Raw genomic sequence first — 14,967 nt, 5'->3', positions numbered from 1 at the left:
TGACACGCAGAGACATGTAAATAACCTGGATGTTCGTCAGAGTCGGGGGTCCCATCAAATCTCATCATTTTTTGTGTTTGAGTTATAGTTTCCTGCCCCCGCCCCCCCAAGCCCCTGAACAAAAATCCCTTCTATGCACCCCCTCAGCCATCCTATCCACCCCCCACTCAAATAGCGATGAGCACACAGACTCGTGCACTCACTCTTACGTAGGGGAGAGACACACAGGCGCACGCTAGGGTGACCATATCCATAACACCAAAAAGGAGGACACTGTGCGGTGTTTCGTGTGGCTGTAAATCAGGGGTGTCAAACTAATTTCAGATCTGCTGTTAGCCAGCTAGTGTACCACCTGTATAGATTATGCTCACACATCTGTACTTTCATACTGTAAAAAAAAATTTTTTTTAATAATATGTCAGACATACAAGGAATTTGACTTGGCGGTTGGTGCGTAACAGCAGACAGTACGACAATGGACGACAATGGACGACAAGACAACAGTGCACGAGGAACAAAATAAAATTGAATGCTAGGATTAGTAGTATATATTTCTACTTGGTCTGATTGTTGCTTTTATAATGTGTGGTCAGAGCTGCGATACCACCCTTTTACAACTTGGGCTATTTAAAATGATTTAGATTAGTTAAGAATGAAGTGCTCACAATTATAACTGCTGGATTTACTTTTTCTTAAGTGGTGGTGGGTTTATCATTGTGTTTCAAAGGGCTTGAAATCCCAGTGGTTTGCGACTTATACCGTACTTATATGTGTATGTTGCAGCATTTTCGGGCAGTCTAGTTAAATTTAGGAATCTAGGAAATTTCTAGTTATACCTGAGATTTCAAAAACATCCCCAATATGTTTAATAGACTAATCCCTCTTAAAAACAGAGCAGATCACTGAGTCGACCCATTATGCTCCTCGGCATGTCAGATGTATTAACCTGAGCCATTTCTGCCACATGGTTTTATCATTGAAATCTCATGGAGCTGGTTTCTACATCATCAAAAGCAGGAGTGCTGGCGCTGGCGGGCTGAAGCAGGCACAGAGACAGTGCTCAGTTACTCAGAGGAAAACATTTAGTCTTTGGTCTTAGGTCTCAAAAGGACTGTGAACTTTAAGATAACTGATTGAACCCCTCGCGATGCGACCGTTGCACCTCTCACGCTGCAGACTCGTCTGCTACTCACACCTGTGCTGAGTTTGAGAGAAAAGGCAACCGAAAGAGAAGAGCCGGTCAATTTAGGAAGAAGCCGCTCCGTGGTCAATCAAACCACCCAGTATGCGCTCTCCATGTGAATTAAAATTAAAATTGATATCCCCAGCAAGGCCAATGTTTTTGTTCTGCCACTAAATGTCGGCGATTTATCATTTAAACATCCCAGGGTTTTGTGTAGGTCCTTTTTGGACCTCAGGTTCAGTGGGTTTGATGCTCAGCCAGGGACAATATCGAATCCATGCCAAGAGTCCAAGCTGTGAACGCTTGTCTGAGAGTTACCGTAAATCCTTCTGCTCGCACCACTAAGAAGCTCAGAAAGCCACAGCCCTGCTTTTTGCCACCCCTGTGGTCCTTACAGGTAGCCACTGAGACTCCCCAAATTATGGTCTTTGTGTGTAGGGGAGCATTGCAAGAACAGAGCTCAATGGATAAAGGCCTACCTGTTGCCCCTTATTTTCCTCCGTGGATAAGGACCAGGGCTGTCAGTTTTCCTCTGCGTTGATTAATCTGGCACTTTATTGGATATGATCCTAGTGATTAATGGCATATTATCCTGGAAAGGTTGCACTCCTGATAAAAACATTGAGATTTCCGATATTTCCCAATTGAACCTGATATTTGTGGCTCTTATTCCTCAACTATTGGGTGGGATGTTTACATAACCCCATCCGATCACTGTGTTATTTACATTCATTTATGATTGGTCTGATGTCCCGATTGCTTAATTTAATTCGAATGAATTCATTCTAGATGTATGAAATATTCATTTAAGGACATTTTGCTCTATTTGGACCTAAAAGAAAGTACAAGGAGCATTTCTTCTGATTTACTAAGTGTAATCAATATCTTATTTTCCACCTTGATGCTTGGAAGTTACTCCTCCCCCTTTTTTCAAAGATGACAGAAAAAGGGTCAAATCCGATACATCACAAGCTGTGTCTCAAAGTCGCTAGGCTGCATCCTTGTAGCGTGCAGGCTTCAGCAGCCTTTGCGGTACACCCGGGCTGCGTCCTTCAACAACCGCATAGGCTGAACCCACCGGTCTCTGAAATGGGACGGTCTGCCCTACCGTGGGACTTCGTCTACGGGGGGACTTCCTGCATCATCAGGTTTACCTCCACTGCTCCCGTTGCCGAGCAACCTGCTGCCCTTGATAGTAAAAGCCTTAAAAGCCCCAAATGTTACAAATTACAGATAATGAAGATAATCTTCTTATTTCATTTAATTTAGGAAGATATGCTTCTCCTCCTCAATAACTTGTTTTGATTATTTTAAATTTAAATTAAATCAGTTAGGCCACTTTCAGCTTAAAGTAATAATGCAATCACAAGGCAGAGGAGATTCCATCAATACTGTCACTAAAAACCACAACAGCAAACACATTTATTAACTTGTATGCAAGAACTTCTTATTTTTCTATTGCATAGGATACACGCTCGTTTAACTGTAACTTAAGATATTACAGAATGTGTCCAAGGTACAGCAGCTGAATGTCACCACGCACATCGTTCTCTTCAGCTTGATGCTGCTTCCTCCTGCTCCATAAAACACAACCAAATGTAAAGTTTATAATCACACAACAAAACAAAAGGAGCAAAGCAAGTTCAGTTTCTTTGTAAGATATAAGTCAGCTTCTAAAGTGTGAAAGTTTAGTCATTAAAGTGACTTTTCACTAATAACTACAGCGGCCGTTGAGCTCGTAACGTGAGCTGCTCGTTGTGTGTGTGTGTTGGTACATTGATGTTCATAAGAACAGTACATGGACCCGGGGGGGGGGGGGGGGGGGGGTTGGGCAGAGTCTGGATCAGGGGCTGTATGAGGATACCGACTATACCGCACTGCATGCTGGGATATGCTGGGCCGCAAGGGATAGATTAGATATGTCATCCAAATCGGCGGGGGAGCCGACGGATTGGGACAGGCGAGTCGCAGCCCGGTTGCAGCGGAAGTAACGTATATGCGGTCGACGAATGCGTCCTTAAGGGTGCAGCCTAGCGACACAGCTATAGCCTCAATTGTATGTGGGGTCATTTTTGCCCCGGGCGTCTATCCGGCAGCACACTGCTCCCACTGTGTGGGACGGGTTAAATGCAGAGAAGCATTTCGTTGTCTCAGTACCTCTTCTGTAAATGTTGAATTCCTAAGTTCTTAATAAGTTTGAGATCAAAATCACCACAACGTTAAATGCCAATAAACATGATAATGTTCTTAATTTAGACCTCTTTCATTTTTTTCGAGATGGAAAATGGTCCGTCTTCGGGGTCCAGAAGGGGGAAGTCCAACACTGCCCCCACCAGGAGTTCCCTCAGGGTCCCAGCATCACACATCAAGGTCTGTCGCTGGCCCTCGACCCCTGCCGAGGCCTCTGTGATGGGGAGGAGCCAAGACTGAGTGGGCTGAAGGAGACAACACACCATAGCTGTGTGCAACTGCACAGTGAGTCCTTTCGCGCGTTGCCATGCTGTAGCTGACCGCAGGATTGCAGTGTTTACTTAAGAGCCGGTGCATAAGAGAAAGGCGGACCACCGGCAGTCACCACCCGCCAGGCCATGGGCAGGACCTGGGGCTCATCTTTGTTGAAAATGGCTCTGGAACCTGCCACCTCCCAATGGGCCGGCCTATATTTAGCAACAAAACTGAAAAACTTCTTCATTCTTAAAAATGTGTTTAGGGTACCGTTGAGAAGGAGGTTCAGAGGAGGACGAGTGGTGATGCTCTTCTTCTGTGGTCTAAGTGGTGCTTCTCTTTGCCCTTTGCTCACCTGTACAATATATTTATTTTAACAACTAAAGGTAGAAATAGTCCATCCCCACAGGATGGCCGACTAAAACGTAGTAAAATAAGAAGCCGGTGCCTGGGATCCCCAATAAGCGACATCGTTAGGAAGAAGAAACTGTTAAAAACGCATGTAGGATCACTGCCAATTCACCTTATTTCTTAACCATGAGATGAATTGATATTGACGCTTTTTTCAGATCTTTTGACAATAATTAACATTGAAACTCACTTTGCAGACTTTATGCCTGTTATGTTGCTTTATCACAATCATAATTGAGTATGCAGTACGTACCATGTGAATGCTAGAGTACACTGTAACAAATTGCTGTAAATTTACGGTGCATTGCTAATGGTATCTTACAGTATGTCATAATAACTGTAACATACAGTTAAATTTCCATCCCTTGCTTGTAAATTAACGGCCAATGTCATTTATAAACAGTTAAAGCTGTGAATTTACAATAATAGCAGACTACCGTAATTCAACTGCATGTTACATATATTTTATGAAGTGGTGGAAATACACATACAAGTGCAGTGAATCACAATCCATCTACATCTGTTGTAGGTTAATGTATGGAAGCCCACGTCAGCCACTGAAAAACAGGTCCTGTAAGTCATCATAATGAGATAGTATCTCATGAGATACGATGATGACTTTGACTTACAGGACATTACTATACATGCAGCTGTCAATGTTATCCAAAACGCCCATGGTTAGGTGTCTTGCTCAGTGACACTTCAACTTGGCACAGGGAGCAGCCAGGATTCAAAATATTTGTATTATTCAAAGTGTTCATTGCCTAAAAGTCATTTGAGTGTCAATCGTGACCGACTGCTCCTGAACGTGACGTCAGACACGTAATCTCAGTTCATCCAGAACACCTGAGCAGTTCAACATCGGAGGAGTTTCTCATTGCCTCGTCTCTCCAAGTAACGTTGGTAAGTGTTATTTGCCTGGCATGATTAACATTCTCCTTCCTTACATCTTGTTGTCGTCCTCAACTTTGTATTTTAATATTTTACCAATGACAGTGTTTCTAAATGTTTTATTTTGGTTTGTTTTACAGAGGCTCTGGATTAAGGACGCCAGCCGTTTGCTGCGGTCAATTGAAAGTGTTCCACAGCATATTGTTGCAGTTAGTTTACCTTGTTCCTAATAATTTTATGATTCATTTTTTTATTATTGTATACATGAGGCATATTTTATGTTTTGTTCTTGGTTACAAATGCCGAACATTTTTGTCTTAAAGGCATCTAATAAACTCCAACCACTATGACCGAAATGAGTTTGGTTGTCTTTCTTTAATTTGTGGGGAATTAAATGCAAAAGTATACAGTTATAAGTAAACGGTAACATTCTGGTATTTATAACACAAAAACAGTAATCGTATGGTAACAAACTGTAATCCAATATACAACAACATACCGTAAATTACGGTAGGGCACTGTAAATAAAACAGTAAGTTACTAGCGTCGACTGCCAGTAAATGGCAGTTAATTCACAGTAAAATTGGTTCAAGTTTATGGTAACATCCAGTAATCCATTTTACGGTAACATAGTGTAAAAAACATTTACGGTATTATACCGTTAAAAAACGGTACATTCCCGGCGTCCTTGCTGCCAGTAAAATACCGTTAATTTACGGTGAAATTTTTTAGAGCGTAGGTAAAAAATATGAATTCCCACTGAAAGAAAAATTGTCCACACACTGAATTCAACAGCTCCCAGAAATTAACAACTAAATAAAGTGATTTTGTTAAGGGTTAAGAGTTAATTTTATTAGTATGGATATCCGTCCTTAATCAACCTGTCTACTTTCTAGTTCCTCAAACTTTCCTTTTAAACATTTGAATGTTTGACATTTGACTAATTGTGTTACTACAGAAATCAGGTTGCATGTTCATTCCTAATGAGCGTGACGATTTGCTGACTTGGCTTTTTCCGTTTGCATGCTGCTCTGTCTCTCTCCCACTTCTCAACTTCTCATTGAACTCTGAAGGAGGGCAAATCCAAGAAAGGGCATGCGTATTCCATGTTTTCATTTGCCCTCATGTATCCCCGAATAGTGAAACAATCCCTCTTTTCATGCCCGGCCTTTCATTCAGTGGGTGGCGAGAGCACCACTATGATTGAAGATGAGGGAACTGGATGATTTTTTTTTCCAAGGTGAGCACCTCATGGGAGATGACTGCTCGCTGCCATTAGTTTAAGTGCAGGAGTGTCAGTTAACCCGACACTGGCACCGGGAATACTTAATGCCAGATGGAGGGAGCTGTCCTTGAAGTCCTAACAAGCAGGCGCAGAGAAACAAGCGTTTATTCAGTGTGAGAGAACATAGAAAAAGTTGAGAACTTAGCAAGGTCACCACAAAGTGTATGTTGAATCCCACATAGGAAAGGGAGGGATAAAGGAGATTGAAGGGGCTGGGGAGGGGCAAAAGTCCAAAGGGGATAAAAACACAGTTTAGATGTTGCTGACTGTAATTTTTGATTGCGTTCAAAATATGCAGGAATATAAGACAAAGCAGCGGTTGTCACGCTGAAGGGTCCAGCTGCTTAAAAGGTGTCAAATTATTGTACCTCGGCTGGATACGTCGGTGTTGGAAGCCAGGGGGTGAGAAAAGAGCCAAACCCAGCAGACTTTGGCACGTTTGTCCTTCACCGCTGGCACGGATGAGTCCACGCTGTGAGACTTCAGAGCACCGATAGACCCCCGCCGTTTTTACTACCCAAAACTATGACCTATGCCTTAGGAGCCGGACCATGAAGACTCCCTCCTGGAAGGACAGTAAACACGACGACAAGTGCTTTTTACACGCCGGTGCCCCTCCCAGTCTGCCGACCAAACAGTTCTGATGTAGGTCCAGCCAAAGAGCCGTCTTTTCAGGCAGCAAGGCACCATGAGGCCTAAAAGTTTGGGTTTTCAAGATTGAATAAATAAGATCATGTCAGCTTGAAGTACCAGGTTTTTGGGGGAATGTGTGCTGGCTGCAGTAAAGACATAGTTGAGAGCTATTACTTAAAATAACTCGACACCAGAAGGACCTCAAATCCACCAGTAAGGAAATTACAAACACAGTCATGTCAGTCTAGGGAAGCACCTCACACAAAGGTCCCCAAACAGCTCTCTTGTTGTCAGCTTTTATATAACTGAGCTGTTGGCATATTCCCTGATCTGGCCCTTGCACACAGGAGGGCTGCTGAGACTCTGTTAATTGCCTACTCGGTCGTTAAGTACGAGTAATGCTGACGCTCCTTAACGGCGACTCCTCACAGGAGCCCAGGCACCCTGGAAAGAGAGGAAATTGTCGAGGGGGTCACTACCGACCCATCACAGGAGGCTTTTGAGAAGTACTTGGCTCTTCCTATACTGGTCTGGTACCCGTGCTCGGCCATGCGTACAGAACAATTAAGCAGAGGCAGGTCTGTTGAGAGCTTCGGCCAAGTTAAGCACGGAAATGTGTCTTTCCTGTTAACTCAAGAGTCTGGAAGTCACCTGTGTGACATTGCCCTCTCTTTCAGTTGCGAGCCACCGGCCGTTCGGTTGCAAAAACAATGCAGACATTGTGACGAAGAATGAGTCATATTTCACGTAGTTTCTACAAGGTGTTGTCACACTATATTGCACTTTGTGTCATCGTCTCTTCAATGAGAAAGTGCTCACTTTGCTGAAACAAATGACCTTAGCTTCTATCCATGTGCAGGATTGCAAATGTTGTGGAGGATCCAGGTCTGTGCTACAATGAACAGTGGAGATGTTGCTGTGTAGGCGACACACTCGCCTTTAAACTGCATTAACTGTTCTTTGGCCACTTGGAGGCAGCATGAACAAGCTAAAAAAACACACACCATTAACATAACCTCATAAAGTTTTTTGAAATGGATCATTAGCATTCATTTGGGATTGTGTTTCTGACAACCCGATTGAACTTAAGTGCAGTATTCTCTCGTCTCACTGACTGTGCTCCTCTCCTCTGTTGAACAGATAGTGTACAGTGCTGTTTGACTGACAAGGGTTGCCTATTGGGGTTTTAAATTACAGCTGCATGGAGAGTCAGGTGATTGTGGTTAACACATAATAATATGATCCATTGCTAATGGAATGTATTGATTATAGCAGCTTTAGCGAGGCACACAGCGTCCATGATCTCTTGGTGGGTGGAGTGGAAAAAAGATCTGCATCAGTAAAGCTCTTTGCGACGCGGTGCATTTGCAGTGGCAAAAGAGGCACTTTGAGGGGCTATAACAGATGTCAGTGCATTACATTTTGAGGAGATGGATGGCCTGTGTTAAGTTTTCCTCTCAGTAATCCAACATGGCATCACATGGGTGCCTCACTGTGGAGACTCAGTAGAAATTCTTAACACAGTCCATGAAAGTTCACACACAGTAATGTTTGCCTTAAGTTCAGTGAGGACACGAGCAAGTGTGTGTCTGCACTCAATGGCCAAATAAAACGGGAAAAGCCCGAAATCATAATAGTAATGCAAATATGTGGAGGAGTACTTATGATACAAACAGGCAAGTCGCCAAATGGGCATCAACAAGTACCAGGGAGGGAGTCTCGTTTTTCCTTCAGACCGTAATGTCTACAACTAAGCGAGTGTCCTTCAAGCAGAATTTGGATTCTCAACAGATGAAAATATACTGCGTGAGCTCTACAAGATGGCTGTTCTAAGGCCAGGACACACAAATCTCAGCTCCTGTGAAATACACTGCTGACACTGCTTGCACCCTGCCCTCCGTTACGCACAGGAAACTGCCCGGGACTTGATTGTAATTAGTTTGGCTGTGTGCTAAAATCTTCCGAGGATTAGCGGTTGTTGTCATTAGTGCAGGAAAAAAAACCTTTTTGTTGTTAAGGATTGTAAAACAAAATGCTCTACTACAGTCAAAATGGTAAATGGGAATTGTGTCAAGCAAAACACACTTGTAATTAAGGAATTACACAAGAAAAACATTAGAATGTTTATTGATTGTGTAACTGGACCAAGTAGCATGCCCACGGGGTGACAAGTGCTGTGATCATATGTTGTGCTGAAATATCATAACTAGGTCATAACTAAGTATGTGTTTTGTTGTGTCAGTGGAATTGGATCACACATCCTCTGGGTGGTAAAGGTTGACTTTCCCCGAGCTACTTCTGTGGTTGGCTCAATTGGGATTTAGAAATGTTTAAAATCCAAGATAAACTAGACCGAGGAGTCCGTGTTCAACATCTAAATGATCAGAAATCCCCTTTGGACATGGACGTTTTGGTTTGACCTGTGCCGCATTTTCCGATAACGATAACATTTAATATCACTTTATATTAAGTAACAACACTTTCACATGAATTGCTCTATTTTTTAGATAGTTGTTTAATTTGTCCCCTAGATATATTTTTGCAATCTTATCAAGAAAATGTTGTCGATTACACTGACTGCTCGACATCAGATGGAGCTGTTCCATTTTCAATGAACTCATTCTGAAAATGTGAATGTTGACGATTAAAGAGCGGCCTTTGATCATTTTTCAGAGGCCATGACTGTTATGCTTAAAGAGGCACTCTCTATGTTTCTTGGCTCACTCCTTATTTTCTGTATAAATTACATACAAAGAAAGCTTAAGAGGTGTTTCTCAAGGGCTCAACATTTTTTATGCTTACACTCAATTGGCAAATGTACTATGGAAAAGCTGAACTGTACTTGAAGTGCTGTATTTTAGTGTGGTTTGGAGCCGAGGTGGGGATCAATTGCTTGGTTTCTGCAGCAGCATCCCAGAAAGCCCCAGGGAGGTGGGTCTGAAGGACAGGTGGGGAGCCACACAGTGCCACCTCAAACCACTGTCCCCACGACAGGAAAGGAGACCAGCATGCTCAGACACCCAGGTGGTCAAACACTGCCGTGTCCCAGTGTGTACGGCTGCAACTTGCAACCATTTTTATTGTTCATTCATCAATATATTATGGCATTTAACAAATAGTTTTGTCCACAAGATGTCAAACAATACAATACGTTTTCAGACATCAGAATGTTGTTCTCATCGATTAATTAGTTGAGCTATAAAATAAAATTGCATTTCAGTTGGATTAAAAGGCTCCTACAAAAATTGTCCACTGCAAATGTCTCGTCCAACACAAATATTTGCAAATGTCCAAAAGAGAAAGCAGCAAATCTTTACATTGTAGAAGCTAGAAGCTGTTTTCTTGTGTTGAGTGGGGCCTGAGAGAAAGTGATTATTATGTCATTGTTTGCTTTTCTGTTTCTTCCTGTCCTTCATTTTAGAATTTTACCGTTGACACAAGTGCGTCTGATCTCTGTCCATCGAGCTGTTAAGGTCAAAGGTGAATAGTGAGCGATGCAACCTCATCTTTTCTCATTGTTTCCTATGGCCTTACATGATTTTCTTTTCTAGTTTGTACACATATTTATTATTCTCTCTTTTTGTAACCTTAAGTTTACTGGTTTGACATGAAACTTAAAATAAGACCAAACCCTTGTACTTGATAATGTGGTTCATGCTGCCCTCCTCTGTTGCAGCAGCAGACTTCATCTATATTACCTCCCATTTACTTAAAGCAACACGGTGTATTAAATATAGTTATTGCTGTAATGCATGATACATAAATGCTGAATAATGAGTGCAGGTGTACAAACACCAGTTTAACATCCAGTTATTAAAACACCATCAACATTGTCTTCTAGTTACGCAATGCGACTCAATTTCACTATTTAAACCCGTCTGAGCATCAACACGATAAGTTAAATCACGCCATTTATTTTAAAGAATGGTGGAAACATCGTCGGGGGGATTCATGTGAATTCGTTATCGTTAACACGGCCCGCTGGCTCTTTGTGGCGGCGGCCTTCACGCGAGACTGACATTCACAGCCAGCCAATCACAGCGCGGCTCACTCGGCCGTTCCATCCAATCGCGGAGCCTCTTGTTGCTAGGCATCCCCGCCCCCCGTTGCGACCGCGGACAGACAGAAGCAAGTGGACCGGTTGGAAGCTAAGGTAATTCATTCACATTGCAGCTGGTTAAATTCGATTGTTATCCTCTGTTCCGTTTTGCGGCACAAGCGCGCGTATTTTTACGAAAAATCAGAGCTATCTGCGAATGTTTTGTCCAGCGGAGGAAGAAGCAAAAACCGCCATTTAATTTGTTCTGAATTGGCGCCAGTCGTGCTAGCAACAACGTCAGTTGGTCACGTCCCCCTGGTGTTGTTGTTTGTAGCGACTAAGCGCGCGAGCTAACCGTTGGTACGTTAATTAGCGATAGCGGAGAAAGAAAAAAAAAAGCTCCCGATCGGTGAAGTAAAGTGGACGATGGCAGATTTCCACGAAGATCCGTCTGTTCTCACGAAAGAAAAGCTGAAGAGTGAGCTCGCGGCTAACAATGTGCCGCTTCCCGGCGGAGAGCATAAAAAAGAGGTGTACGTACAGCTGTACTTGAAGAACCTAACCGCCCTAAAGGAGAAGAAGAGCGCTCCCACCGACACGTTCTCCAGCGACGAGGACCTGCCCCTCCCCGTGATGTCCGGCTCCAGTCGATCTGGAAGAGTAAGTTTCGCCTCATTGTTTTTTTTGTTTTTAATTAGAGGGAGGAGGGGGGTTATGGATAGATCAGTCAATGACTTGTATAATGTGTACACTTTATTATTTCTACAGAAAGCTACGAAAAAGACGGACAGGCCTCGCTTGAAGGAAGTGGAGGTGACGGACCTGACTGATGATGATCTGAAGCAACAGCTGGAAAAACATGGTGTGCAACCAGGACCCGTTGTTGGTGAGTTCCTCGAGGCGTGTGTGAAAAGTAAGGTTATGGTTGCCAATATTGAAGATTTACCTGCATTTACCAAGAATCCGTCAAATGTCGTTAGTATGTAATTAGTTCGTTGTGACGGATACCTTCAAACATGTCTGCCTTCAGCCTCCACAAGGAAGCTATATGAGAAGAAGCTGCAGAAGCTTTTGGACCAGGGTCCAGCTCAACCTTCCCCAGACCTTACAGCTCTCCCCAATAGAGACGGTAACCCAAATGGCAACACAAATTCGGAACAGTACAGTGACAAGGAAGATGGTGAGCTCCCATGACGTGTCCAAAGCATGGCCTGAATATGTCCGCATGTCGTCTTTTGTTGCGTAGAGTTATCAAGAAACCTTGATGAATCTGATTCCTGCACAGCCCCCCTGATTTAATGTTGGCAAAACGGGGATTTCTGAACTGATTGCTTCATGTTTCACTGTTGTGTTGACATTACAACATGTGTTTCTTTCAGAGGGGATCGCTGAACCCGAACCTGTTCCTGTGGTGGAGAACTCGAGCAGAGGGAAAACTCGAGGCACAACGAGCAGCAGAGCACAAACCAAGGCGAGGCACATTAAGCACTTCACGATCTCTGTGATAAGAGTGTATTTTCAATTTGTTATTAAAACAAAAAATTGTATTCATCATACTAACAGGTTAGTGAAGACACTCCCAAGGACACCAACAAGAGTGTTGAAGATATTCTTGCCAATGAGATAGCCACACCAGGCATGAGGTAATGAGCATGTGAATCATGCAAAATGTGACTCAAAATGCAGTGGATCTTGGATTAAGATGTGTTTGTGTCTAGCCTAATCTTGTTGTTTCCATGGTCAGTGTAACCTGCCGGCGTCCGATCCGGGGGGCAGCTGGTCGACCACTGGACCCAAGTGAATACTGGCTGGACGATTCCCATTTGCAGCACAGCGTCCACACAGAGACCCGCTCTGCCTTCCCACGCAAAGCGCCGGCCCAACAAGGCTTCCGCTCTATGTTGCTCATGCTCCTGTTGCTTGTTGCGGTGGCCGGCTCCCTCTATGCCTACTGGGACCTGGACGTCGACACCCTCAAAGGCGCCATGATCAGCGTAGCCTCTAACCTGGGCTACGGAGACCGCGATGCTGAGGTCGCCGGTGCTGAGGTTGCCGGTATTTAGAGATCCTCGGCAGTCTCTCCTCCTGGCCGCCTGCCACTGCCCGGCGCACAAGCAGCACACTCAAGCAGCAAACTCATATGGCGGCAAATCACTGGCAGAATTCATGCATCAACCTGATTTGCGCTCTCGAATTTTGACAGTGATTTGCCGCCATAAACTCGGCTCCCGTCTTCGTCTTTCCCACACGGTTGGACAAAGGTTGCTGATTTCATTGGAACGCTGAACTTTCTCCTTTTCTGGACTTTGGCTTTCCTCCCGACCACCAGGAGATACAGTAACTTCTGGTTTAGTGGCAGTCAGAAGAGACTTTATTTCTTAACAGATTGTATTGTTCATTAATTCTGTGCATTGTTTGTGTCTGTGTGTATTTGACCCCTGTGTTCAGAAGGAGGTGGCAAATGGAGAGGCCCGTTTGTTCATGCATGGTTGTAGTTTTTGACGGTCAAACTGTAGGTTTCTAACTCTGTGCCAGGTGTTTTTTCTGACGGTGAAGTGCCTGGACACGCTTAGCACGTAGTGCCCTTCTGTTTTTAAGCACAAAGCAGTGCTACTACTAAGAATGTTATGTGTTTTCTGTTTTGAATTTTTAAATGTGCTCTGTAGCTACATCGATAGGTAGTGGGATTCATTATTGCTATGGTGCTCTGGTCGAGTCGGCTCGTTTTAATGTACTCTGCGCTGGAAGGAGACACGTTGTGTAACCCACACTGCATGAGGAAAATCCGCCCAGCTTTAGGTTCAGGTATTAAATGCATTTCAGCGGCTGTTGATCCTGCTCGAGTCATTGCATACGTGGCTCTATGGCAACTTCGCATCCACAATTCAAATGAAACGCCTTTTTTTAGATATGATTTACTTATTTGACAATTCCTCATGAGGGATGCTCAAATTGCAGTGTTCGAACATGGACTATTGGTTTCCCTGTTGTCAGATCAGGGACATTTTTTCTTTGGGTTTGGTTCTGTTTTCATTAGATGTCTGATCCTTCAGTCCGATCAGCAGGATTGGCTGTTGCAGTGCACCCACATAGCCCACCTTACTGGCTGCGTGTGTCCAGACCTGGCGGATCTGCCAAAAGAGACACATGGAGAAGGTTAATCCTTTTGGCACAGTTATGTCACGTTATTCTCTTCAGAGCTGTCTGACTAGACCTGCCTGAGCCAATTATCACAATTAAGAGACATTCTTCTTCTCTGGATGAAAGAGACGATGCAGTGGCTGGCGGAGATGTTGGGAGGAAGTCTTGGCCATCTTTGTTTCTATTTTGATATTTTTCTAAAATGGTATGTTCCACTTTTTATAGAACATTTTAAGCTAACAATTGAAAGCAATATGTAAAACATAAAAGTGATACTGTATCTTAAGTTTGCTGACGCAAAAGCAGTTCTCCCTCAATGGTCAGAAACAAAAGGAGTTATGTGGGTAGGGATTGTAATTCTGTTTGATAAATAAACGGCGATGTATCATAAAATAAACTTTCCTTTCACCTGATTTTTGTCTTTTATAGAACTGACACTCATTTATTGCACATTTTCACCATTTTATCGCAAAACATTTGAAATGTGAGTAATATCATGCAATCCATGCTTCCTGGGGTTTTACCAAATTAAGCTACAAGTCATATAAACACTGAGTTATGAGTGAGTTGTATGTGCTGTTTAGAAAAAATAAACTTAGGACACCTTTCATGCGGATGCACGGTCACTGTAATAAATGAATCAAGAACGTTTCCTTTTCATTAAGCTGATGCTTTTATTCCAAGCAAGTTACAATTTGTGCATTCAGCCATGAGGGCACAGACCCGGAACCACAACAGCAATCAAGGAAGTCAAACTACAACATTTTGTAAGTGCTACTTAGTCCAGGTATATTCGGTAGAAGTGTGTTACTTAGTTTGCGTCGGACGGTGTATAGACTTGTGGGCCTGATGTCATCGGGGAGCTCATTCCACCATTTAGCAGCCGCTGGTAACCAGTGACTGGAGCTTCATTGTGTGCTTTTATTCCTGCCGTGGTTG

The 14,967-nt window shown here is 43.4% G+C and overlaps 1 protein-coding gene across 5 annotated transcripts; it reads left to right on the top strand.

The window, feature by feature from the left end:
* The first annotated feature begins 10,754 nt into the window (after positions 1–10,754).
* On the top strand, positions 10,755–14,441 carry LOC120809346 (lamina-associated polypeptide 2, isoforms beta/gamma). Of its 5 annotated transcripts, none has more exons than XM_078083461.1 (7): positions 10,816–11,001; positions 11,461–11,547; positions 11,656–11,773; positions 11,918–12,067; positions 12,267–12,358; positions 12,451–12,530; positions 12,632–14,441. In XM_078083461.1, exons 2-7 carry the CDS (start codon positions 11,521–11,523, stop codon positions 12,948–12,950), a joined length of 786 nt encoding a protein of 261 aa, XP_077939587.1. In that variant the 5' UTR covers positions 10,816–11,001; positions 11,461–11,520; the 3' UTR covers positions 12,951–14,441. The 5 variants fall into 5 exon arrangements, with proteins under 5 accessions (XP_040019009.1, XP_040019008.1, XP_077939586.1 ...); XM_078083462.1 differs by having other exon boundaries at positions 10,853–11,001; positions 11,918–12,016; XM_040163075.2 differs by having other exon boundaries at positions 10,755–11,547; positions 11,918–12,016.
* Positions 14,442–14,967: the final 526 nt, after the last annotated feature.

This window comes from Gasterosteus aculeatus, chromosome X (assembly GCF_964276395.1).
Source record: "Gasterosteus aculeatus chromosome X, fGasAcu3.hap1.1, whole genome shotgun sequence".
NCBI classification, from domain to species: Eukaryota; Metazoa; Chordata; class Actinopteri; order Perciformes; family Gasterosteidae; genus Gasterosteus; species Gasterosteus aculeatus.
Note: the sequence above shows the minus strand (reverse complement) of the source record. Positions and strands in the feature narration are given on the sequence as shown.

What these genes read in the sequence shown, in the direction of transcription:
- LOC120809346 (XM_040163074.2), top strand. Translation starts at nt 11,314, where the DNA reads ATGGCAGATTTCCACGAAGATCCGTCTGTTCTCACGAAAGAAAAGCTG. An exon ending in GTACAGTGACAAGGAAGATG is followed by an intron (nt 12,068 to 12,266) that starts GTGAGCTCCCAT and finishes TGTTTCTTTCAG; the next exon opens with AGGGGATCGCTGAACCCGAA. An exon ending in ATAGCCACACCAGGCATGAG is followed by an intron (nt 12,531 to 12,631) that starts GTAATGAGCATG and finishes TTCCATGGTCAG; the next exon opens with TGTAACCTGCCGGCGTCCGA.